The 27,670-nt window shown below is 37.8% G+C and overlaps 1 protein-coding gene and 1 pseudogene across 2 annotated transcripts in view; both read left to right on the top strand.

The window, feature by feature from the left end:
• The window catches only part of LOC149006168 (ARM repeat superfamily protein), a 138,625-nt gene that overhangs the window by 67,653 nt on the left and 43,302 nt on the right, over nt 1-27,670 (top strand). Inside the window, exons 11-16 of one of the 2 annotated variants that reach the window (XM_089165476.1) lie at nt 11,303-11,437; nt 16,803-16,883; nt 26,117-26,266; nt 26,400-26,513; nt 26,697-26,776; nt 26,929-27,064. In XM_089165476.1, the coding sequence (XP_089021602.1) occupies nt 11,303-11,437; nt 16,803-16,883; nt 26,117-26,266; nt 26,400-26,513; nt 26,697-26,776; nt 26,929-27,064 (696 nt within the window). The remainder of the gene's footprint in view (nt 1-11,302; nt 11,438-16,802; nt 16,884-26,116; nt 26,267-26,399; nt 26,514-26,696; nt 26,777-26,928; nt 27,065-27,670) is intronic. The other variant, XM_089165477.1, reaches the window with a different exon arrangement.
• LOC149006169 (ras-related protein Rab2BV pseudogene) lies at nt 374-7,546 on the top strand (annotated as a pseudogene).

Raw genomic sequence — 27,670 nt, 5'->3', positions numbered from 1 at the left:
CTATATTGCTGGGAATGTTTGTCGGTTGAAGAGGTCAATTTATGGGTTAAAACAGTCTCGTAGATGCTGGTTTGGACACCTTTAGAAGGCAGTGACCTCTATTGGGTGCAAACAAAAAAATGCTGATCATACACTGTTTGTTAAGAAGTTAGGTACCATTATCATACTTCTCATTGTTTATGTGGACGATATTGTCATCACAGGGAATGATGGTAAGGCAATTCAAAGGTTGAAGGACTTTCTTGGCAGAGAGTTTGAGATTAAAGATCTAGGGAAGTTATATTACTTCCTACGGATTGAGGTGGCTCGATCAAAGAAGGGTATATACTTATCACAGAGGAAGTATGTCCTGGATTTATTATCAGAAGTGGGAATGTTGGGGTGTAAAGCAGTTAATACCCCCATTGAGGCTGAAGCTAAACTCAAGGAAAAAGAGGGAGAGCCAATGGACAAAGGAAGATATCCAAGGTTGGTCGGGAAGCTTATTTACTTGTCTCACACCAGGCCAGACATTGCTTATGCGTGGGGATAGTGAGCCAATTCATGCATGATCCATATTTAACTCATATAAAGATTGTTACCAGAATACTGTAGTATTTGAAGGAAACTCTTGGAAAATGAATACTTTTATCACCCACTGATATTCTCAGGGTAGAAGCATACACTGATGCAGATTGGGCTGGATCTCCTGACTGGAAGTCAATTTCAGGTTACTATACCTTTGTTGGAGGTAGTCTTGTTACTTGGAGGAGTTAGAAATAGAATGTGGTAGCTTTATCCAGTACTGAAGCTGAATATAGAGCCATGGTTCGTGGAGTTTATGAGGCCTACTAGAAGATATTGAAGTCCAAGTTCCAAACCGTATGATGCTATATTGTGACAATAAGGCTGCCATTAGTATTGCCAATGATCCTGTACAACATGATCGAACTAAACACATTGAAATAGATAGGTTTTTTGTTAAAGGAAAGCTGGAACAATAGCTTATCTGCATGCCTTTTGTGAGGTCCAGTGACCAAGTGGCAGATATTTTCACTGAGGGTTTGAAGGAAGGAGATTTCCTTCCTATTGTAGGCAAGTTAGGCATGACTAAAATCTATGCCTCAACTTGAGGGGGAGTTGTTGTTGAGTCCTATTAGGAGTTCAATTATGTTAGAGTTTTAGTTTGTGTAATTTTCTATTTGTTGCTACTTAAGTAAGGATATTTATGTAATAGTCCTTTTTCCACCTTATTATAAATAGAGGGCTTAAGATCACACTGATCGGTTAAGTCATTCTACCGCAATCATTTTTCTCAACTATTACGAATGCTCTCCTAATGTTAAGTATTGGGGTTATGTGATGATGTTGTCATAGTACAACAACAACAATAAGCCTTGTCCCAACTAAATGGGGTCGGCTACATGGATTCTTGCCCTCCGATCAATTCTGTTCGAGGCCATGCGAGATACGATGTTTTCATAGTACAAACAATTAAAATACCTATCTTGCCCTTCCTTATTGGATATTTATCTACTATTGTATTGGATCCTGATGTTAGCCCTTAGATGATGACAACATGGTCAATTTTAATCCAATAGTCACCTATTCCAAACCTTTGATTCCACTTGTTCTCTCCTTCCTCTAACCTCAAGTTTCTATCCTTCTCCTCTAGCGCCTTCCTCTTTGACTCCCTGTAGTATGACACAGCCACCATTTATATCTTCTCCCTTTTTCTTCTTTCAAGAACAAGACTTCGGTAGCCATTTCACTACTCAAAATGCACATTGCAGCCATTCTTCCTTCTGTAAATATAGCTAGCATTAGTTGCTTGCAGCCACAATGATTCAGTTCAGCTATCGTTTATCGTACCCATCTTGGGATCAATCCATTCCATGCTCAGAGGCTTCAAGCTAGAGCGTCAAGTTAAGGTTTCAGTGGCATTGGTAATGTCCACTGAGAATGTATGAAAAAATTAAGTTAAAAGAAAAAGAATATATGCTACAGCCTACAAGAGATCTGTGTGGGGTTCTGGATTTTATCAAGAAATCTGATTCATTAAATGTGATAGAAAGTATATTCAAGGAGAACTGAGCATATGGGAACATAAAACTCAGGGAAGGGGAATCCAATAGATTGGAAGATTATAGAACGAGTTTGACTGCAATGCCACATTGCCACCATACTCAGGCAAGAGAATAGTTTTCCCCTCCTTGACTGAGACTTCCATGAGATTCCAAACTTGGTCTCATATCTAGATCTCACTGCTACCAATTTTCCTTGAGTTGACCTTATTGATCCCAATCCTAGCAGTGTTTTTTATGGAGGGAAGATCTTTTCAACCAAAACCCGAATCAAGCTCGAAAGACGCTTGCCATCTCTTTACACTCTCACTATCTTTCCATTGTAACTAGAAGATTAAAAATGGGCTTATGTTTGGTTGGCTTGGACAAAGAAGAAGAACAACAAAGAAGGAGACATGAAATGGTGATGGGGCTGTACTATCGGAGACGAAGAGGAAGGCGGCAGAGGGTAGGGATGTAAACTTCAAGTTAGAGGGAGGAGAGAGAATAAGTGGACTTAAAGGTTGGGAATTGGTGACCGTTGGATTAAATTTGATCACGTGTTCATCATCCAAACGGTAGCATCAGGATCTACTACTTCAATAGATAAAAACTAGATAAAGCAAAATCGGTGTTTTATATATTTGTTTGGTGTTGACATCATCACTTAACCCCAATCCTAAACAGTAGAGGGCATTTGTAATTGATCTTTTTTTCTTTCTTTCCAGGGGTAGTATATGTAATTGATTACAAATGCAAGGGGTCTATATGTAATTTGCTCTATGATTTATATTGAATTAATGATGGTTGTTTTATTGTATTCGTGAGAGTCAAGAATGTGATGTTCTATTGTACTCATATGGATTGAATTTTGTTGGTATATTTGTGGCTCCCTTAAATGGGGGTGAAACTAAAGGCACCTCCCTTGAGTGCATAAATTACTGGTGGCTAACTTTTTGTTTATTAGTTACTAAGACTTGACAGAGTAACAGTTAAGTAATTAAAATTTTAACTTCAAATGACCAAAATACTCCTATATAGGGTATTATGACCAAACTACCCTCCCATACCCAACCCTTAGGTGGGTGAAGGGTTTCCCCCTTCACCCATCTTCTCCTTATACCTTACCTTACCGGAAACCACCCATCACCGCCAGAAACCACCACACCCCCTCCCCTTGTTGGCCACCACCGCCGCCACATTCTGCTCTTCTGGAAATCACCCACCACCTTCTTCTTTCCAAAACCGTTACTTGTGAGAAATAGGGAAACTACAAAGTTTTCTATCATTTTGTAAGACCAGGTAAATGAATCCGGCATGTCTTCCCCACTTATATTAGGAAGCCATCTCTTAGAAACTTCACAAAAATATGTAGAATAGATTCTGATAATGAGTCCGAACAAAGTTAGAGGTACAGTGTCTTCAGAAGAAGAAGAAGAAGAAGAAGAAGAAGAAATGATGAAGAAAGTATCGGAAGAACCTTGTAATAAACCCCATTTCGGCTGAAATGATGAACTCAGATGAGGTGAGGATGCTCTATTCATCCCATTCGACTCAGAAAATGAATGATGTTAACATGCCTTTCCTGAGTGATCACCTCCTTGCCTTCCATTCTTGTACCTCCATTAATATTACCTGTTATTTGTAATCACAGACACGAGTGAATCTTCTTTTCAGATTGAGCCCACTAACTGTTTTTTATTTCTGAATCAAATTAACAACAAGAAGAAGGAAAAAGCCCTCTTGGCCCGTATAAAGAAACAAGCTGTAGGCGACATCGAAATCGAAAATCTCGATATTATTACCAAATGTTTTTCACATAATTTTTTTTGAGAACTTGCTTTTCCTACCTATCTCTGGAGCTGCTGATGGGAGGAAAAATTAGTGGAAAAAGATGAAAGCTTGACCTTATTCATATCCATCTATGAAGGTTAAGGACTTGCAAGCTACGGTTTTGTGGAGGCTTCAAAACTGAGACCGATTTTTTCCTTTTCAGGGAAATGGGAGGACTAATCAGGGTTTTGTGAGAGGTTTTTGATTCGACCATTGTTTCTCCCTAATCTTACATTGTTATTCACAACCATAAACCCTAGAAAATTTTCATTTTTGGACTGGCTACTAATTTTAATATTCTGCCATTTTATTTCTGGTTCTGATTTGAAGTATTTCTTCAGCTGTTTTTAATCTCTAATTGGAGACAGAACCGGTCATTTATAACCTTGGATTCAAAACTGCTGGTGTGATTTTCGGCAGAGGGGAAGGTGGGGGTGGTGGTGGTTGGTAGGGAGAGGGGTGTGGTGATTTCTAGTGGTGGTGGGTGGTTTTCGCTAAGGTAAGGTGTAGGAAAAAGATGGGTGAAGGGGCAATCCATTCATCCACCTAAGGAGGTTGGGTATAGGAGGGTAGTTTGGTCATAACACCCTTCCTAAGGGTATTTTGGTGTTTTACCGAAGTGTTACTCTGTTAAGTGTGAGTAACTAGTAATAAATAGGTGAGCCACCAATAATATTTGCATTTAAGGGAAGTGCCTTTTGTTCCAACCCACTTAAGGGAGCCACTAGTAAAAAACTTTGTTATTTAATGTATTTTATCATTTGCTTTTCATTTATATACCGTAATGGTTCTATATTTCATGCTTTATAACCTCTCATGTTCAGTTTGCACTATTTTGGTTTCAAACTTATTGTCAAGTTAGAACTCATACTTAGGGTTGTTTTCTTACAAATCTAAGGCCATGGATGTATTTAGAAGGCCTAAAATAGGCTAAATATCAACTTTGAGCCCAACTTGACACTTAAAACCCTCTGAGATGGGCCCTTAAGAACGAGTTCTTGAACCTTGATTTTTTCGGTTTTTATTTTTGCCTGAAAACAATTTTGTTTCTGTTTAGTATCTGTTAGAAAACAAGCATTAAATAATCAAGACAGCAGCTGAACTTGAACAAAGAAAAGAGAGAAGAAGAAGAAGAGAAGAGAGATGAGGAACCAGTAGAAGAGGCCTGTGATTCTTGCTTAAGAGTCTAGAATCACAGAGCCCTTTTATTTATAGTTTCTAATGAATCTAATACAACTTGAGAGACAAGTAATTGTCCTCTAGAAAAAAGGGAACAAAATATTACAGCTTTAGTAACTTCCTAGCTCCTAAAATAGAAAGATATGAAAATAGAAACCACCACCAAAATAGAAACTATGCTTTTTAGAAACTACCAAAACTTATGTAGAAAGACTCCTACATTAGAAATAGAAAGTAGAGTAGCATCACTAACATCATACAAACAGATTTTACTGTTCACGTGAACAGTAAATATTTCAAAGTGCATATACTTCAATACTCCCCCTCAAGCTGGAGTGTACACAAAGAAAACTTCAGCTTGCATAATAAGAATAAATTTGAAAGGTAGCACCAATCTTGAATCATGTAGCAATAGTAGACGTTTATAAACACTGAAAAACTTCACCAAGAAGATAATCAACACCACCTTAAAAAAGCTTTAATTCTTCATGTCCAAAGAACCATCCAATAATTAGAACAATCGACGATGTTGAAGACGAACAAAGTCCACAAGTATAGCAGGATCAAAGACACTATCCACATAACGCCGGTAGTAGGGAGCAGTTTCCACACTAAATCTTCAAAATTGTAACTTCAAAGTCCATATAAATGCTTCATAAGAAGGCAAGTAGTAGGTAGGCAAAAGGCATTATCCATGTAATGCCGGTAGTAGGGAGAAATATCCACGCTAAATCTTCAAAATTGCTACTCCAATGTCCATATAAATGCTTCACAAGAAGGCAAGTAACATGTAAAGTATGAGTAGGTAAAAGGCAATACTGATTACCATGGACCAAGTAGGTAGGTAAAAGACTGTATAGGTTACTGTGGACCAAGTAGGTAAGGTAGTATGGGTTACTACGGACCAAGTAGGTAGGTAAAAGACAATATGAGTTACTGTGGACCAAGTAGGTAAGGTAAAAGACAGTATGGGTTACCGTGGACCAAGTAGGTAAGGTAAAAGACAGTATGGGTTACTGTGGACCAAGTAGGTAAGGTAAAAGACAATATGAGTTATTGTGGACCAAATAGATAAGGTAAAAGCAGTATGGGTTATTGCGGACCAAGTAGGTAAGGTAAAAGACAATATAGGTAAAGACATATAATGATATCGTTGTAGAATGCCATAAGTTGATGACAAAGATCTTCACAAATAATATCCATCAGCACATCTTGAGTAGATATAGAATAAGGTACCATTCTCCCCCTCACGTGTAGCATTACACGTGGACAATTAATGATGAGCAGTGTATTATTCACCAATAAAGTTGATCAAGTAGCAGAAAATCATCTCACAGGACAAAGTCTTGCGCACCAAGGGGGAAAAAAATTCTGGACCACCGCTAACCCTTAGGTAGGAGCAAATTAGATGAGGAAAAAAAAAAATATAGAACCTGCTTGGAATCTTAAAATTGCAGTAGTCGTTGCAGCAATCCACTCGGAAGAAGTGCAATAACAATTGCTGCAGTAGCAAATAATATTAGATCTTGGACTATAGCAGCAAACTTCTGCTAGATTTGAAACTCTAATAGATCTCGATATGAAGGAAAAATAGTCCTCTAGGTCTTTGTAGAAGTATTAGATAAAAAGAAGGCTAAACATGATTCTGAAATAAACAACGGAAGAAGTAGTAAAGCAAAAAGGTAGCAGCAGAATTTTTTAGAAGAGAGAAATTCAATGAAACAGGGGTACTAGTATACGACTTGCAACTAAACTTATAGCACAAACAATGGAAGACAATACTTAGGTCTTGCAATCCGAATTATGGGCATATCTTTGCAAGAATCAAGAGGAATCCCAAGAGATCAGTATAGTGCAGATTGAACTTCATATTTGCACACACAAAAAAAGGTAGTAGTAGCCTCAGTTGAATCAAATAGGTAGACATATCCCCAGAAAGCTTAGGGCATTGTTTGGAGTCCAAATCGACCATCGGAGTTGAATTCGCAACAAGGACTTTGGAGATAGAAGAAAAAACAGTCAAGGCACAGATATGGGACACTGCTGGTCAAGAGAGGTACCGCGCCATCACAAGTGCATATTACAAAGGTGCAGTTGGTGCTCTTTTGGTCTATGATACAACAAAGAGACAAACATTTGACAATGTACAGAGGTGGCTCCGTGAATTGAGGGATCAAGCAGACTCGAACATTGTCATCATGCTGGCCGGGAACAAGTCTGATTTAAAACACTTGAGAGCTGTACCAGAGGAAGATGGACGGGTTTTGGCTGAAAAGGAAGGACTATCATTTCTTGAGACATCAGCATTGGAAGCATACAATATTGAGAAGGCTTTCCAAACTATTTTGACAGAGATTTATCACATTATAAGCAAGAAAGCACTGACAGCGGAGGAGGCAGCCAAAACAACCATTCTTCCAGGTCAAGGTACTACAATCACTGTTACTGGATGCATCGGAAATTGGAACAAGAAAAATTGTTGTTTTACTTAAAAGACAGGACTTTACCATTTTAAACGTGGAATGTTTTTTGCACAGACTGCTTTTATGGGTGTTAAAGAAATGTAGAATATTTCTACTACTAAGAAAAAACCAACCTTCGCTGCAGTAATTGTGCATGGCTGTCCTTCTTCTTTAACTTTTGAAGCACCAAGTATCTATGTATTAATACTACAAAAACAAAACTCATTGCGAGTAAACCTTGAAAGAATGTTCGATTTTCCAACACCGGAATCTCCCATCAAGACAATCTTAAATAGATAATTGTATTCTTGATCTACCTTATGAGCCATATCTTGGCCTGAAATAGATTCTCTTCTCCAATCCTCGTCGCAGAAGCAATGTGCAATGCAGAGAAGAGATTGGGATGATATGGTCTGCAAAGACCTCCTTTCAGTCCTTCACTCAATGAAATAGCAGAGTTCAATTTTGATTTGTTGCAGACGTTCAATTCCAGATGAAGAAGCAACCGAAAGTGCAAAGAGATTTTTGTTTTGATGAAGAGAGTTCGTAGGAAACTAGGGATTGAAATGAGTGAAAATTGGTTCTTTATAATTTTGAAAATTTGAAAAGATTCATTAAGACTTCGGCGCACATTATAGAACAGATTGGCATGATATGGATTTTAATAGAACAACGACGGAAGAACAGCCAGAAGAAAGTCAGAAACAGACCAAGAACAACGAGATTGACAACAGTCCTTAGGTTGATTAAACTTGCTTTGATACCATGTTAGAAAACAAGCATTAAATAATCAAGACAGCAGCTGAACTTGAACAAAGAAAAGAGAGAAGAAGAAGAAGAGAAGAGAGATGAGGAACCAGTAGAAGATGCCTGTGATTCTTGCTTAAGAGTCTAGAAGCACGGAGCCCTTTTATTTATAGCTTCTAGTGAATCTAATACAACTTGAGAGACAAGTAATTGTCCTCTAGAAAAAAGGAAACAAAAAATTACAGCTTTAGTAACTTCCTAGCTCCTAAAATAGAAAGTTATGAAAATAGAAACCACCACCAAAATAGAAACTATGCTTTTTAGAAACTACCAAAACTTATGTAGAAAGACTCCTACATTAGAAATAAAAAGTAGAGTAGCATCACTAACATCATACAAACAGATTTTACTATTCACGTGAACAGTAAAAATCATACTTTACTGTTCACGTGAACAGTACCGTGAACAGTAAATATTTCAAAGTGCATATACTTCAACAGTATCATTTATTGAACCAAGATATATTAGAAAAAGGCTGAAAATATGCAAAAGCTCATAATGGGCAGAGACGTGTTTTTGATATATATATATATATATATATATATATATATATATATATATATATATATATTGGGCTCAAAACCATTTTTAGTTGTTTTTTTTGTGGTGTTAAAACTATGCTAAGGTTTTTGTCTTTTGTATCACTACTAGTGCTTGGATTTCTATTCTGTTCAAGATCCTTCTTTGAAGATTTGACGGACAATGAAGGATGTGGTGGCTCCGCAATGGAAGATAATTTGTGTTTATTTGCAGAAGCCATCGCAAGAGAGATTTGAAAGAGGGAAATTGTGACAAACGACAAACGTGGGTTAAAAGAGACATGGTATTAACTGATACATTATGTGGACAAAATGGTAGAAACGTACTATTTTATAAGAGTACTTTAAAACCGGCGTTCTCTTGTCGGTCATCTCTCACTCCTGATACCTAGTTTTTCCAAGTCTACCTGCTGCTCCACGTTCACACCCATCTCGTTCCAGTGCTGTTGGTTGCCGCTACTCACAGGAAGTACTCCTTTCCTCTTCTTCTTCTTCTTCTTATTGAAACATGGTCCTCGCTTCTGGTATCTATTTTCAAAATCTCCAGAGTGGGAGAGAGCATCACCAAACAATTAAACAATAGGTAGAGTTTGTTTCTTTTACTTTCCTTTGATGCATTAACTCTGGTTCTCTTGTGATGATGTATACGATGGTCATGGCGTCCACCACCTTCTCTTCACGTATTCATATTTAATTTATAGAGCATTTTCTGCTGCTTTTTCAAGCTCCAGTGTTCTGCTCTTTATTCATTTCCCCCTGGTTTGTCTCTGTTGATGCTTCCTCTCTTCACAGTTCACATTCAGAAGATTGAATAGAACAGAAGTAGTAGTAGGAGAAGAAAAAGTTGTAGTAGAAGATGCAGTAGCTATGACTTAGAAATCACCTCAAATCCCTCATTCGAGCTTAAGGTGCCCTCCATCAGATACTACTGGTGAGGCCGATCATGCCTGCTGTATAGATCTTCACCTTTGATCACTCCAAATTGGCCTATTCCATTTCTTCTGTCCATTTTCCTTTGCCCATTGATGATAGTGGGAAATTTGGCATTAACAAGCTCTTTGATGTATACAACAGCGACAACAAGAAGAAGAAGCCTTGTCCCAACTAAATGGGGTTGGCTACATGGGTTCTTGCCTTCCAATCAGCTTTGTTTGAGGCCATGCTAGATACGAGGCCTAAGGTGTGCATATCCTTTCTCACCACTTCTCTTAAGGTTGTCTTAGGTTTACCCCTAACTCTTCTAATTCCTTCAATCTGGATTGTATCACTTTTCCGTACATGGGCATTTACAGGCCTCCATTGAACGTGGTCGTGCCACCTCAAATGACTTTCTTGTTGCTTGTCACTTAATAGAGCTACTTCAAGACCCTCTCTAGTATGATCATTTCTTATCTTATCCTTCCTAGTTTTGTCACTCATCCATCTTAGAATCCTAATTTTTTCTACACTGAGTCTATCTATATGATTCTTTTTAACAAGCTCTTTGATGTTGCCAAACTAAAAAGCAATGATGTTCATTCTATTTTACCTTTTTACAGTTTTAGGTTGTTGAGATAGAAGATGGCTGAAGGAGTAACCTCACCCATTGCGTAATAACTATTTACACTACATGGTTACCAAATGTTTTCTCATTCCTTACGCAGATTATGACTATGGGATGCGAAACGGTTTTTTTTTGCTTTCGTCGAAGGTAGTTTTTATTGATGATATATGCTAAACAGACAAAAATAGGAAATGAGAATAATACTATACCGAGCCTAAGTAGTTCCGTTTGACTGATTTCAGTTTTTAAGTACATTTTTAATTGCTTTCCCCCCCCCCCCCTAACTTTGTTAATATGTCTGGACTATTAAATTAGGACTGTATCCAAACTTGGTACACTTTTATGTTAATATCTGCTGTTTTACGGTGGCAGTGAGTCCATTTAATTCCTATTGTTTGTACTTTGTTTTTCCCCCCTTCCGTTGCTCCATTGCCACTCTGCCTGAAAAGCTGCTCCTGGCTTCAATCAGGTCTGCAATATTAGATTGTCATTCTACTCTAGTAGAGGAAAACAGTAGGAACACCTATCTCTTGATAATTATTTCTGCTATTCCTCATTCATATTTTCTAATGTGCTGTCATTATTGAACTGAGGATCTCTATTGTTTCCCCCCTTATTTTGCCTTTTTTTTTTTTTTGGTGTGTTGGGGTGGGGTGTTCGGAGGAAGATGGGAGGAGAATGTAGGACCTGTTTGTATTGCTTGCACTGCTGAGAAAAAGTAACATAAAATGAAGTAAATATCCATCGTTGTATATTTTACAGAATACTTTGTGACTTATTCTGTGATTTCTGCTAATGACTTTTTTTTAACGTCCTTACCCCCCCTTCGCCCCCAACACCCATCCAAAAAATAAAAAAAGGAAAACAAACATTTGACAGTGGGAATATGTTTGACAGGTAGATGAGTGCACGTTCAACGAGGAGAATGAAACTCCCGAATTGCCAGATGGTCTTACGTATTTTAGAATGAATCTGGCTGAGGTCTTTGTTGATATATGTCAGCTTCTAGGTTCAGCAGCCTTTTTGCAGAAGGTGCGTTGTACTTGGAAACCCGAATTGATCTTGTTGACTTGTTTTCTGTAATATATTTTGAGAAATTATTTTAATAGAATTAATGTTGCTGACTTCTTTTGTTATAACATATGCTGCTTTCTTTAACGTCAGTGTCTGTAAATAAAATTTACGAATTTTACTTCTTAAGTTGATCCTTATTATTAGATTAAATTTCAGAATAGCTTTGTTTAATTTCTTATACTGATGCCAATTTTCTTTTAGATTCTAAATTTTCATCAATGGTTCAAGTTTTATTCTGTTTGGCATGAATCTTTCTGTTGTGTTCCCTGACTTTCTGGCTTTACACGAGGTTGAATGTAAGGGATTGGTCTTAGCCAGTCCAGAGCTGGATTAGTCCATGGTTAGAAAATCTCGTCCAAATTTTAGATATTTCACAAAAACCAAGCGGGATACAACTGATATGCATTACCAGCTTGTACCTAGTTTTGACATGTTTTGGGCTTTTCGGCCAAATTTTGGCAGTTTTGCAAATGTTAAACCCATAAGAAAAGCAGCAGTAAATATCAACCCAAACAACCCATATAAGTTCACTATCCTTGTTGAAAGTTGGGAATTTTTTCCTGAACCTGGTTTAATTACCCCTTTTTCCAAGTTAAATAAACGTACATTACCAATGGAAAGCAAGTTGGGGGGGATTTGGAGTGTGGGGTGGGGAGAATAAACAAGCACAAGCCAATTACAAGACCTGCCAATGCGAGGCCTAAATAAAGTGAGGGCAAGAGAGGTCTTGTGGGGTTGTTGTACTACAATATGGGAAGTGTCTCTACTGCGAATCCTGGCTAACAAATAATATTACCAAAAGCTAGCTGGAACAATATCACCGTAGCCCAGGTCCATAAACTCACGACACAGCATATGATCTCTGATATCCAGGCTCTTAATTAGGACCAGTCTCGTTTAAGGTAGGAAATAGAAAGTGTGGGAACATTTATCGGGGAATGGAGGGGTGCTAGGACTAAAAAAGTGAATACTTGATCGGATGGGTGGAGTCGTTTGGCATGGCTATAGAGTGCGCCAAATCATTGATGAGGTGCAGGCACGGGTGGAGCAAGTGTGGCAAAAGCCTACGGGGTGCTTGCCTGTTACACCCAACAGGAACATCCGTTGTTAGGTGGAAGTGATCTAGTGATTGAAAAGGACTTAGGTGGGCCTTTGAGAAGGAAGTTTTTCCCAAACTCAAAGAGACTGGTTTGGGAGTAAGCTACAAAGATAGGCTAGACTTAGAGACAGGGGAAGGCGAGGTGGCTAGGACAGAAATGAAGCAGAAGAAGTTGGCAGGAGATGGTCATAGGTTGACTGGTTGGGGAGGAGATGATTAGAGATTGGGAGAGGGATTTGCAACAAGCAAAAGCTATTGGTTTGGGGATATTTGAAAAGATTTGGGCTTGCAGTCTGCAAAAGTTTAAAATCTCGTACTGTCAAGGTCAAGACAGCCAAGATACTGCATTTTTGTTGAAATTTCGGTACAATGGTGTACCGTGTTTCAGTTGACTTTTAGTGGGCTTTAGATGGGTTTGGGTCTTATTTTTGGGGTATAGTAATTTGATGTCAATAAACACAATGGCAATGCTGTTTTTTACTAAAACCTATCACAATGGTGGTCTTGATTTGCACGTGCCTCGCTTAGGCTGCCCTTAACGCAAAGCTCTCTTTAGCTGTTGTTCGATTTCACGTCTCAAGCTAATAGCAGTTGGATCCTGGTACTCTTTATGTGGATGAAATTGGATCTTGTATTTTCTCAATATAAACATGGATATACGAGAGAACAATGAAACTTTCATTAAAATGCAAGAACAAGTACTGAGTAGTCAAATCTCAATTTCAATTTTTAGATTACAATTACAAGTACAACCCCTTGAAATTCAAGTTTCACTGAGATACCGAGATTTTGTCGAATTTCAACTGAATTTCGTTATAGCCCCCTGAATCGTCTTGCCAAGGTCGAGACAAGCAAAATTTGGCAAAATTTCGTTTAAGTCTTGTGAGATTTTGTACATTGGCAGTCTGGAGGGAGGATTACCTCGAGGAGAGCCTGAGGCTGGGATGTTATTAGGACAAGATCTACAGTGTTTGCTTTCCCTGCAGTCACTTCAAAGTCTATAAGAAGCATAGACTGCTTGAATGGTGGTAGGCGGAGGATAAATTAAGAAGCGAGGGCCATTCAACTGTAGGAAATTGTTTTCTTACCATTGTAGGGTCAACTTGATGTAGGTCACAAAACCTACCCCAAGTGGAAAATTAAGAGTCAGGAAAACCTTAGAGTTGCTGCCCAGCAGCAGAGCAACACAGAGTCATTTGTGTCTCTGCCATGGTAGAATGGTAATTCCGTGGAGATTACTGTACTCCACGATGGAATCTTCTAGGAATGTAACAATCCAGTTAATTATTTAATGTATTGGTCCTAGTTAGTTGCTAAAATCGGTCCTGACTAGTTTCTAATTATGGTACAAGTTAGTTTCTAATTGAAATACCTATTGGAGTCAGTAGGATTTCTGACTTAAATTTGTTTCTTATTTAGTTAGAATCCAGGCTGGGCCAAGGATTTAGTTTCTGTAAGGCTATAAAGGCCACTTCACTCATGTAATAAGCCAGACAGTTTTCAGATATTAATAAATCAGTTTTGGCAGCCAATTGCTTTGTTATTCTTTGAGAGTAATATGTTCCATTGGTGTTAAGGTATCTCTAAGTTCTCAAGAGTGAAATGGCCTCTAGTGAAATCAAGCTGAGGTTCCTCTATGGCTGTGGGCTCAGCCTGTGTTGTAATCCAGGTTCTTGGGTTTAGGGACTTTTAGATCAAACCCTAAATTGGGTCACTCTAGGAACCTTTCCTTGAGAACCAGCAATAAGATAACTAATCCTTGGGAAGCTTGGTTCAAATATTATGGCTCACAGTAATAGTTTGGGGATGGTGTGGGATGGGTTTGGGAAAATTAGGGTTTTAACAATATCCAATATGAGATGGGTGGATTTGAGAAACTTGTATATGGGATCCCTTAGGGAAAGGGAACCGAGAGAGAAGGGGAGGGGTGCCGCCATGGTGGGAGATCTCGCGAGATATCTCCTTTTTTGAGATAGGCGAGACGAGATGGAGGTCGAGAGCAGAGAGTTGGGATATCTCGCTATATCTCGTCATATCTCGCCATATCTCGCCCTGCACTTTCAATTTTTGTATTTTTTATGGATTTCAGCTGAATTTTCACTTGCAACTACTCTTAGCACATCTACAACATTGAAGGAAGATCAATCATTCTCTACTTGTCTTATAAACTTATGATTTAATGACTTATATAGAACTTCTAATGGTTGTATAATTTTATTATTCTATTCTTGAAAATTGAGATTGTGATACTCATATGGATGGAATTTTGATAATATTAAGGTTGCTTGATGCATTTGATACACTTGCTTTTCATTTATATGCCTTAAAAGGTTTTATATTACATGTTGTATAATTTTGCATTCCCTAATCCTACTACATTTCAATTTTACATAATGGGTAGACTTAGAAATCATACATAGGGCTATTTTCTGACAAATCCAAGGCCACCAATGTGTTCAAAATGCCTTAAATAGTCTAAATACCAAGTTTCAGCCCAACTGGGACCCTAAATCCACCGAGATGGGCCACTGAGTTGACTTACTAATAGTCTAAAACTTCTTATGGTTGTAAAATTTTGAAGACATTTAAGTTCTTTGATAGTTTGATGTGCAATGTTAATGTATTTGATACTTGATAGTTGATAACTTGAATTACTTGATATTATATCTCTACATTACATGTTGTCTAACCTTGCATTTCACAGCATTTCGGTTTCTCATAGGGTCGACTTAGAAGACATACTTAAGGATATTTTCTCAAAAATCTAAGGCCACCAATGTGTTCAAAAAGCCTTAAATAGGCTAAATACAAAGTTTCAGCCCAACCGGGGCCCTAAAACCCACCGAGATGGGCCATCGAGATTACGCCAGAATTTTGGTAGATCTCGACCCAGATCTCGCCATCTTGGTCGAGATCTCGCTATTTTGGAGTGGCGAGCACCATGGGTGCCGCAAGGTGTTGGGGAGGATGGGGGTGTTGCCTGGGGGTATCGTATGGGTGGGGGGAAGGGACCCACGGTGTTGTAGGGGGCTGGGGAGTCTGCTGTCAAGGTGCAACAGCAAGGGAGGAGGGATTCCAGGGTTGTGATGGGTTTGGAAAGGTGGAGGGAGTCTTGCACAGGGTTGGGGGAGGGGCTGTGCGTACCTGATTGGGGGAGGGAATCTGCTGTTATGTTGCTAGATTGTTTGCTGGATCGATGGAAAGAGAGAGTGAATTGAAAGAATTAAACAACCACAAGATCCTGCCCAAATGGGACCCTGCTGCACCTTCCTTGGCTGCAATTCTTGACCAAATCCAGACTTGATAAATACAAAGAAAGAATAAGCTATTTATAACCTGCTAAAAAACCATGACTCTAAATGGCATTTTTTTTTGTAGATTAGGATTCAATGACATTAATCTCAACCAACCAAACAACAAAAGATCTAAGGGATTCTAATTGACACATGCTGAAATGAAGTCCTAATTAACTAAAACTCTAATTGACACATGCTGAATTCTATTTAAATAAAACTGTAATTGACATGTAATGAGGCTCTTTGAAAAATAAAAGAAAGAATTCTGAAATTAAATCCAGCAACTAAATTAGCTCTAGCCAGCCCTATATGGGCCCACCTTAGGGTTTGGCCAAGGGGGTTCAACCCTGTTCGTATCACTCCTGCACGATAAATTCCGAGAAATATGTTTGAGGTTGCATGTACAGGTGCAAAAAAGGTCTTTGGGTACTCCAATATGGGGGTGGGGTGATTTAATTGGAACTGGAGGAGCTATAAGAAGCTATGATAACTTTGGAGTAGTAACAATTATGACTTTGAATACAGTTTCTTGAAGAAAAAGGAGATGCTGCCCATATTTATTTGCGATAAGGCTGAGTTGAGTTGAGTTCTGTATCTGGTTTTTTGTAGAACTAGCTCAAGTGTGTCTTTTTCTTCCATGTTGCCATCCATTTTTGAAGTACCTGAATTGCTGAGGACATTGTGAGTTTGTCTGATTTTTGTTAGTCTATAGCCCCAATGAAAGAATTATTAAAACCTATCCGGAGGGGAGAACTGTGGCATATTTGGTTGTTCAATCAATGCTTTGGTTGAAATGTTGAATTACTTGAAAAGTGGTCCCATTGCTTTTTTAAGACATTGTCATCTATTTACTCGTATTTCTTGTGTTTGCAGTTCTGAATTTAATTTTTGTCTCTAACATTCTTCTTTCTTTCTGACTTTATTATAGCTATTTTGCGGTGCATGGACATCTGCAGAGGTGGTTATTCCTTGGAAGGAGGTAGAAGCCAGGATGTTTGTTCTCAATTTGGTGAGCTCATTACTGTCTGGAATTATCTGTTATAATACTATTCAGAATGAATTTTTTGGGGAAAATTTTGAATTTTTAGGTTGATCCAATGGAATGATTAATTCAGGGTGCCTTTTCCTTTCTCTGTTTCTTTCTTCCAACATTTCAAATGACTATATTTGTTGTACAGTTTCCTAGCACTCTGTTGAATCTGTTGCATTCTCATCCTAAAAATTTCCCTAGTAGAAGTCCAGTCCAAGGAACAAAATATGGGCGAAATTCCACGAAAATTGCCGAATCTTCACAAAAATCGCCGGAATCTATGGGCAACTCTGCCTGAAACACTTTGCAGTACCACTCAAGGTGCAATATCTCTTAATCGCTGTCTTCGAATCTTCATCTCTGCTAGCTCCAATCATCTTCTCATCGTCATCTCCCTGTAATTTTTGCTGAAATTGCTGCCCTGTAGTTTTTCTGAAATTCTACCTCAGCGTTGCTTTTGGGTTACCGGCGAGATCTGCTGCAGGTATTTGAGAGTTGAGACCTTATGTTCTTCACTCTCACTCAGAGCAGCTGAACCACATGTCACGAACAGAAGCAGAAAGGTCGCTATTATTTCTGCAGCTACTTGTTGTTTAATAGTTAAAGAACATCTATGATTTCAGTCTCATAGAAAGAAAAGTTCAACCAGATCAATTAACTAAGTAAAAAATTAAGCTGTTTTGAGAATGGATTTATTAAAACCTTTCTGAGAAACGCTGGTGGGTAGTGCTCTTTGTGTAGCCTCCGTCTGAAAGAAGAAGAAAGTTGGGATGACCGGTGTCGGCCAAGGCGCCAAGCAACTGATTTTGAGTCTGCAAGTCTGCGCCTCTCGAAAATGTCGGCGAAATCTCGGCGTGAGATTCGCCGGTTCGCCTGCTTCGCCAGGTGGCGAACCGGCGAATCCCGGCGAGATTTCATTCCGTGACTGATCCTTGGTCCAGTCACATGGTAATATGGTATATGCTATTAGTGCTATTACATGCATTCAGAATTACATGGTTTCGTTTCAAAAGAACTGCAGAAAGAAAAAAAATGCTTGCAATAATTGTCCAGAAACCAGAGTTGGCTCTTCATGATTGATAGATAGATTTGTTAAGGATCTTTCTAATAAAATATCTGCATGAAGTAGTTGAATGTGACATATGTTGCACGATACCTTACGCTTGAGAAGGCAGTGTTGCTTTATGAACTCAACTAAATTCATCGTTCCTTGTGGTTGTTACTTAGTTTTGGTTGCAAAAATTGGTTGTCCTAATCCCTGACTAAACTCATTGTTCCTTATTACCTATTAGTGAGTGCCAATCTGGTTCTGTTCCCCTACATTGTGGCCATAACGTGGAAAAAATTCTTCATGTGTAAAATTAGAAGACAATTCTGGAGATGATATTAGACCAAAGCTGAATGGTGTCTGTTCTCTACAACGGGGTAACCCCACTTTGGTAAGGTCAGAGGATATTTATCTCAGCTTTGACTGGATGTTGATTGTGCATGGGGAGAGTAGATGATGAGAAGGTGCTAAATGCATGTCTCAAAGTAATCGTTTGGATTGCTTCTAATCAGTGGTTACTGGAGTATAGCTGATTGGCAAGGTCAGGTTACTGATTGCCTCATCAGGGGTGTTTGGGGATGCATGAAATTCACGAAGTAGAGTTCTGGTTACTAAAGATGTCCTAGATGAATCAAAAGGATAGCTCCATTCTTATAGAGAGACCTGTGGTGGGATATTGAGGTTCAAGCTGCCATTAGGAATAAGAAAGCTAGTTTTAAGACATGACAAAGGACTAAGGATGTTGAGGATCTTCAAAGGTACAGGTTGGCTAGAAATGAAGCTAGGAAAATTGAGGGAAAAGCAAGGGAGAAGAAATATGAAGAGTTATATTATAAGTTGAGCACTAATGCTTTGTTTGGCATGATTTTGTTTTTTGATTTTTACCTATTTTTAAAAAATCAGGTCCGAAATTCATTTTGGATCAAAATACGAAAATCGTTTGGTAGCTAATCTGTAAAATAGCTTTTAAACTGAAATATACATTTGGCATTAACCTTTTGAAAATAATTTAAAAAAAATAAAAGTTTCAAAACTTCTATTAAAATATATATGTATAAATCCTTTGCTACCGTCAATTGTATGTCATTCACAATAGTCTTTCATAAATCTAATACCAATCAACACATAAAATACTAAACGTATACATATATCAATCATATGTTTAATAGTAAGAAAACATTCGAGGCATAACAAAAACCAACTTTTAATGCGTTTTCAAGAATCAATAGAAATCCCTAAAAAAGATGAAGCGCTTTACAAATATCACTGACTTCCCTGGATCTGAGGTAACACATTTGAGTCACTTGTATCCTATCCATAAAATGGGCACTCTTTTTTTTTTTTTTTTTTAAATAAAAACAAATATAAAACTTAAACACATTTATTTAAACGTAAACAAATTACATATGATGTAGTTAAACCCTAGTTCATCATTGAATCAAAAAAATCTTGGTGGATTTGAACCACCATCTCCTGAAACATGCTCATGTTCCAAATGCTCTGCCAATTGAGCTAAAGATCCATAAAATAGAGTTGTCAAGTAAAGATATAATAAGACTACAAAAATGTCTTTGTCGCCAAAGACAAGAGCATGAAATAACAAGCATCATTTTTCTCACATCAAAAAAAGTTTAGTGGTTCTAAGCATGGAACGAAAGTTTGTTTGTTTCGCTCAGTTCGCCGCCCGGCGAAAGGGTGAAATATTGCCGAAATTTCGGCGATATTTCACCCGAGTTGCTGTTCAAATTTTAAAAAATGTGAAGTTTGAACCTGTCGTTGTCAACCACTTTAAATAAATTAATGCAAAACAACACACTCAGTCAAATAAATTAATATAAAATTTGAGTGGTGTGTCAGGCATTAAATGTTTTAACTCTTTAACTCATATTTTATAAATAAATAAAATAAAATATTATCAAAATGTGTGTGGTTACAAACCATGCAACCGTCAAAGTGTCAAATCACTTTTTAAATTTTACCAAAAAAAAGTATTTTTTAACGGTGATGGAACATTAGAACTCATGGACGACTGACATCGTCTTCTTCGCTTCTTCTGTTCTTCAGTTCCTCTTCTGGATTTCGCCGGCGAGATTTCAAGTTTCATGAAGATTTTATTTTAAGGGTATTCTATCCATCGCAAAGGCTAGAGGGCATCGTCTCGAGAGGTTAAGAAGTTTGCAAAGCTCTGAAGTTTCAAAGATGCAGATCTTTGTGAAAACCCTAACGGGGAAGACGCTCAACCTAGAGGTGGAGTCTTCCGATACGATCGATAATGTGAAGGCTAAGATCCAAGACAAGGAAGGTATTCCTCTCGATCAGCAGCGTCTCATCTTCGCCGGAAAGCAGCTCGAGGATGGAAGGACCGTCGCCGATTACAACATCCAGAAGGAGTCGACCCTTCACTTGGTTCTCCGTCTCAGAATCGCCGAGATATCGCTATATCGCCAAGAAATCGCCGAGATTTCGGCAAAATCTCAGCGATATAATGTTAATCTCGCTTCGCCCCCTGGTTTCGTTTCGCCAATATTTCGGCGAAATTCGCCGAAATAAAGTTCCATGGTTCTAAGCATCATAATGATCATACCTTTGGAGAGGACAACACCAAGCTCTTATGTTTAGTGAGTTCGGGTTACAAATTATAAGTTACCAGCACCTTGGAAACTATGCCTTTGAATATCAGTCACTCTTCTTCTTGATTAGAATCATTAGATGATTAAGGAAGAATCAGTATAGCCCCACCAAGAAGGTACATTCTGAAACTTATTCTACAGCAAAGAGGATTAATGAGAGAATTGCATATTATGTGATCACCCAATGCCATAGTCACAACAGTGAGAAGGAATGAATCTCATACCTTATGAATACATTACGTGCAGGCAAGGAAATGAGAAAATAGATCATATTTTGCAAGTTCTAGACCCATTATCTCCAAAGTAGAGCATATGTAAACCCTCTTTCAAAAATCATATTTTCAAATACAATGGAGATGAGGACTAGGAAACTTGATGGTTCATCTATAGAGACCAAAGTGAGTGCCCTTGTTTGGCATTACCAATATGCTGATCCAGATTTTGGCTCTTGTCAAGTTAAAGAACTTCTTTATCACCTTGAAATTGTTTTGACTAATGAGTATCCTTACATAGAATGCTTGCTAATAGGGAAGAAGATTGCATTCATGATATGTTCAGAAACCGGTGCTGGTCATAATAGGATGATTCATGGATAAGCACTCTAAATGCAGGAGTCTACCTGCAGTCACTAGTCCTCATCATCATTGTTTTAGAAGGAAATGAATGGCTATTTTTATTTCAACAGCCAAACCACTATGAAAGTTCCCACCCAAGCAAAGGGGTTGTATTTCACAATATCATTACATGGTAGGACAAAATTTCATCTCCCAATTGGTTTTTTGACTTACATGGTGCACTATTGCTCCAACATAACCTGAACACACCCAACATAGTAACAAAGTCCATGGTGTTGGTAGTTACCTACTTTTCAAAATGCATATTTTGTAGATTATACAACCTCTCACAAAGGATCAATATATATGTTACTCACAAGCTATTTTAAATAAGATTTATCAGAAGGAAAAGCAAAACTCAAGAAAGAATGTCATAAACAAAACTAAACGGGAGTTGATTTGGGAGTTGCTCCCATAAGTGATAAGCTACAAGAAAGTCGTTTGAGGCGGCTCGGCCACATTCAACGAAGGCCTATAAATCCAAATTGAAGGAGCTAGGAGACCTAAGGGTAGACCTAAGATAACCTTAAGAGAAGTGGTGAGAAAGGATATGCATAGCTTAGGCCTTGTATCTAGCATGGCCTCAAACAGAATTGATTGGAGGGAAAGAGTCCATGTAGTCGACCCATTTAGTTGGGAAAAGGTTTATTGTTGTTGTAGAGTTCATGTTTTTTTTTCCTTTTTCCCCATGTTTGATAATAAAAAAGATGATTAATTAAATCGAAGAGTGACAAAGGCAATCCAACTTGACATTCGTCCATCATATCATAACTTGTTTGGTCATGACTTTTATAGCTAAATCCTTGAACCAAGTTTGCAAAAAGTCATTCTTAAAGAGGTAAAGAGAGCCTTTCCTGCTTTAGTTAAGATATACAAAAGTTAGGGATTAAACTACAACGCTAGTGTTTACTTAGATGGGTGTGGAAGAAAATCAAGAAGCCCTTGCTTGGTACAACATATTTGCGTCGCAAGAGAGACGCTCTGTATGATTTAATCCACTTTAATTGCTGATCAATTCGGCCTCCAAAAAATTATCTGAAGCTAGCCACCACAGTTTGTAACTTTTAAAATCCCGTCCCAAAAGTTGCGTAAACCCAATCTTTTTGTTTTAATTGGGGGGCTATGAATTCCTCCAAAAGAGAGTCATGGAGGTCTAATTCGAAGGAAATGCATTTTTTCAAAGTTTAACTGAGAAAAATTTATAACCAATAGTTCCTGTTGGCATGGAGAGCTGATTTGAAGTCCCACGAACCAGAAATTAATGTTATGAATGACCTATATTGGGTCGATGGACCTCCAGTTGTGTATAAATTGTTTCGACGGGATTAAATGACAAGCTAAAAGAATGAAGAACATCCATCAAAGGGTTGATCGATCAAATGACTTCTTGGTGAGAAGAGAGTATCAAAGATGAAGCAATGATCTCTGGGAGAGCTTTGGTTCTTAATTTGAAAGGCCTTGCAGCCCAGATCCCCTTAGCGTGGATCAAAATACTTGAAAAGGAATGTGTGCCAGATTGATTTGGCTCAATTTCCATAGAACATGCAGGAGGAATCGAATAGTCCATTGTGATAATATGGCCTTTACTAGGATTGCTGCATTCAAGACATGCCAAAAGAAGAGTCAGGGACAGGGAGGGCCACTGAGGTTCACAGGGGAGACCAAGTTCAGTCGCGCTACCCAGGATGCCGATCACGGTGGACCAGCATCTCAAGGTCGTACTTCCACCAATAGCCGGAAAGGGAAAGGGAAGCAAGATCGACATGGGTATGAGGATGACACCTTATTGTACATGTCTTACCATCCCACGGATGTGAATAGCTTGGCAGGTTCCATGAGATCTATGAGTCTAGATGACATTTTCACTTGGTCGAAACTTGAGTTTCCCTTGAATATTTTTATCTAAGTCAAGCAAAAATGGAAGTTATGGGATAAGATCATAAGAGTGGGGCACATGGTAGGCAGTGGCGGTGGCAGTGGTGGATAAACCTGCAAGGCAGAATGGTGAACAATATATAGAAGAAGATCATTGTCCAACCAGAAACAACCCTAGGATCAGCATTAGGGATAGACTCAAAGAAGAAAAAATAGTTGTGACAAAATTTCAATAACCCTTCTAGGTACTAAAGTAGCCAACAAATTGCATTTAGGACCTTTAGGATCCAACGTAGAAGCACCAGAACAATGATCACAAAAGAAGCAAAAAGGGGCGGAGCCAGGATTGAATATTGGGGGGGGGGCGAATATTCGTGGGCCAATGCGGGACCCACTGTGGGTCCCATCTCAAAATCTTTTATTATATTTTAACGTGGGGTCCACAGTAAAAATTTAGGTAAATTAATAGGAGGATTAAAATATGGATAACACAATTATAAGTAAATTATAAAAAATATATTAAAATAAAGTAGGGCTAAAATTGTGGGAGAAAAACTTTAAAAAATCATGAAAGAAAAAGGCGAAAAAGAAATTGTGGGAGAAATTATAAGAAAAAAGATAGATTTGAAGTCTATTAACTAAATATGGGATAAACACTTAATTTATCATAAATTAATTAAAAAAATCAATGATTATGATTAGATATAATAATATTAATAGCAGAAATTTAAGCATCCAACTAATAAAACTTAAAATTTAAATTGCTATTAATAGGATTCCAAACTTTATGAGAAAGTTTTGGGATTCAAAATAAAATTAAATGATTACGAACAAGGAAAGAAAGAACAACGAAATTAAAAAAAAAATTATGATTTATGAAAAAAAATACTAGAAAAATCGTGAGTGTGTGAGAGAGAGAGGAATAATTTGAAAAAGAGAGAGTGATTACCTGATAACTGTGGAGAAGATTTAGGAAAATTCCAATGTCTGCTAACTACTCCAATATTTTGTGAGACGTGTGAGAAAGAAAAGAAAAAGAGAAAAAATAGGTATAAAAGAGTAGATTCATGAGAGAATAAATAGGAATGAAAATATGAGAGAATATATAGGGAGAAATTCATGGATCGTCAGTTAGTTTTTAATTAAAATTTAACCTTTTATTCCTTTTATTTTTAACTTTTGGAGGGGGGCCAAATAGTGGTATTTCACATGTAAAGTGAGAGAAATAAGGAAAAATAATAGGGATGTTTAAATTTTCAAAAAATCCGGGGGGGGGGGGGGGATGGCCCCCTCCGCCACTGGAAACAACCACTATCAACATTACTAAATTATTAGAAGGTAACAAAGAATGAAGTATACTATCATGTAAAACAAAGTGAATATGGGGTAATGTGCAATTGAAACAAAATCAGGCAAAAGTTTTGTCACCTTCATTTCAAACAAAAGAGACAGTTTGCCCTCCATTTCAGCCACTGCAATTTGTTGTGGGCACAGTTCAAGATCCTGATCTCGAGGCCCATCTCGCCAACTTAAAAAGATTGTTGGCTCGAGATCTCAGCAAAATCTTGTTGAGTTGGTAGAATTTCCCCCCCAACTCGAACCTTCAACTTGAGGGGTATTAGGGTCATTTTGCTTTGAAACCTCCAGCCTATTCTAGCCTTTCTAAACACATCAGTGACCTTAGATTTATAATAAGATGGTGTATATGTGAATTGACCCGAAGTGGGATGTGACTATGCTAAACTGAAACCTTAGGCTGGCTTGTAATACACATCATGCACTCCTGCATTAGTGCTCAAAATTCATTTGAACAAGTCTAATACATTACACATGTTCATAGTTCAAATTGCAAAGTTCAAAACTTCAAATGATGATGCAATCATTGAAGTTACAACTTGAGAGTCGAGAATTTAGACCCTACATGCTAAGCTCATTGGCTTGTCTCACACATCATCTTGTCTCGCTATTTGGAAGAAGAGAGATATCTTGGCGAGGTTTGGGAGTTAAAATGAGTCTTAACCTTATTCAGTAAAGCACAAAAGATAGAGACTGATTTTGAAAGTTTTTTCATTAAATAAAACCAAATCTAGAATATTACTTTAAAAAACAAAAGAAGAAGAAGAAGAAAAAACCCAGTGAAACAATTGGACAAGGACCCCATGCATCTGAATGGACTAAAAAGAATTGGTTGGGTCAGACCATTGGTTTAGGAAGATTGCTTGCATTGTGAAGCTTCCCAAACTGGCATGATTCACAATTTTAACCAGCAATAGACTGTAAACAAGAATCTAAAAACCTTAAACTTTGCAATGATGGATGACCCAAGTAATAGACTTGTTCCAAGCAACAATAGTTTTGGCAAACTTATTCACTGCATAAGGTTAAAAGGAAACTCTGGCAAGTAGAGAACAGAAGTTGAGGACAAACGAGTGGCTTGGTTATTGCCTGTACCAGTTAATTCTAGCTAAAGAACCATCAGCTAAGTTAACTGTAGAAGATGCAAGATGGTGGACAAAAGGAAGAAAACATACCGAAGAACCAGCTTCTGTAAACAATGTGTGGTTCCTGTGTTCAGGTGTCAGCCATTAAAATTTGACTGCACCAACAGGTCGATCATCATCTCACCATCCTTAGCTCCTCCTGTGTTCTTCATCCCAGTATCCTCACTGCCTGTGCTTTCCATCAATCCTCATTGCCATTGTACCCACCTGCTTCCACCCTTCCTAGCATCCAAATCATTTGCAATGCCATCCCACTATGTAAACTCCTGTCTTCGTTTCCTGTCACACCACTGTCACCAATTGTGTGAATCACTTCACTCTCTAAACCCTTGTGTACATATTCTGTAAGTGGTCTGTTGTACATTGTTGGTGGCCTTTCTTTATGTCAGGTAGCAGCAGCTATATAGACTTCCTGATGATAGAAGGTTTTGTATCATAGTTTTTGCCTGCTTTTTTCTTGTTGTGATTTCAATCCCATGCTGTTCCTTGAGCAGGAAAGTCAAGGTTTTTGATCATTCTCAAAGTTCCTTACTTTGAAATGCAGATTTTTGCTTACCAATGTGGCCAACCTGGAAGTCCATGCTTGGTCTTTCCTTGTCTTTTTCTTCTCCTGCCCCTCCATAACCTCTTGGAATCCTGTAAAACAACAACATCAACAACAGGCCTTCTCCCAATTAAATGGGATCAGCTACCTGTAAGAGAATATAATAATTGTTTTTAATGTTCCATTCTGTAATTTATAAGCTGTATGATCATTGAAATTTTTTGTGCACCTTAACTGATGGTTCATAATTTTATTTGTAACCATATTCTTGTACATATTTCAGGTTGCAGAAATAATTCTGAAGGATGGGCAGATGTTTGATTTCTCTGTTGTCATGCGGTTGGTGACAATTCTGTCAAGTAGAGCATCAGATGAGCTTAAGGGGTTCATATGCATTGTATGTAGGCATTCTTCCTTTTTCTTTTTTTTTTTTTTTTTTTTTTTTTTGGACTTTTCCTTAGCAGTTTTTTCCACATCATTTTTTTGACTTTTCCAGAGCAGTTCTTTCCATAGCATACAAGTTCTGCCTCTGCTTATTTCTAGTGGGTTAATTGACTCATGTTGATGATTGTTTGTTTAGGTTTACAGATCAATTGCTGATGTTGTTGGTTCCTATTCCAAGTGGATATCTGCTTTTCAAAGTAACATTAGACCCTTACTGTAAGAATCTTAGCATACTTTCTTATAGCTGATATATTGCAATTGATTTTCTATCGTAGTTGCTTTTATATTCCGAAGGCTAAATGGATATTGTTATTTCTTATGATACTGATGTTTACTGCGTCCCTTATGTACTGTTTTGCTACTTGCAGATTATTTTTTGCTGCAGGGATAAGAGAGCCTTCAGCCTCAAATGCTTGTGCTACTGCATTGCGTAAAGTCTGTGAAGATGCTACTGGAGTTATTCATGAACCTTCAAATTTAGAAATTTTAATCTGGATAGGGGAGGTGACTTTCTATGACTGCTTTAGTAATTCAACTTGCTCCTTTTTTTTCTATTTTTATTTGAAATTAAATAATTTCAAAGATTCTGATAGCCAAATATGTCAATGCAGTTGAACTCAAGTCACTGAGTTAAGTAATTATACTCATGGTTATTAGGATTCAGTCAAGAAGCTATATAAGAGAAATAATAAGAAAAATAGACTTTGGTGATTTTTGGATTGAAGGAGTGAGGGGCAGCCTTCGGGATATGAGAGCCATAAATAGTGCGAGCACAAACAAGATTGAAAAGAATACTTGAGGGCTGCCAAGGCTCAAGCCAGATACCATTTGCTATCACCGAAGTGGTGGCAATGGGGAGCTAACGGATGCAGTATTAGACTGGTTCAATCGCTTCTGGTCCAACCGAAAAGAACCAGTCCTATGGGGTTTGGTCAAACCAGAGTTGGATTTAATTAAATTTTTTTTCCAGATTTAATTTAGTGTTATACTTGTTTTATTATTCCTATGTATGAATGAGTTCGACTTTGGTTAGGATATTGTTTTGGATTTTGATTTAAATTAGGATTTGCTTTTTTTTTTTTTTTCCTTTAAATATATTTTATTAGGATA

This window comes from Hakea prostrata, chromosome 8 (genome assembly GCF_041222555.1).
Source record: "Hakea prostrata isolate BN-2017 chromosome 8, UWA_Hpros_2, whole genome shotgun sequence".
In the NCBI taxonomy this organism is placed as follows: Eukaryota; Viridiplantae; Streptophyta; class Magnoliopsida; order Proteales; family Proteaceae; genus Hakea; species Hakea prostrata.
The sequence above is the reverse complement of the archived record's forward strand: the minus strand, read 5'-3'. Positions and strand labels throughout refer to the sequence as shown.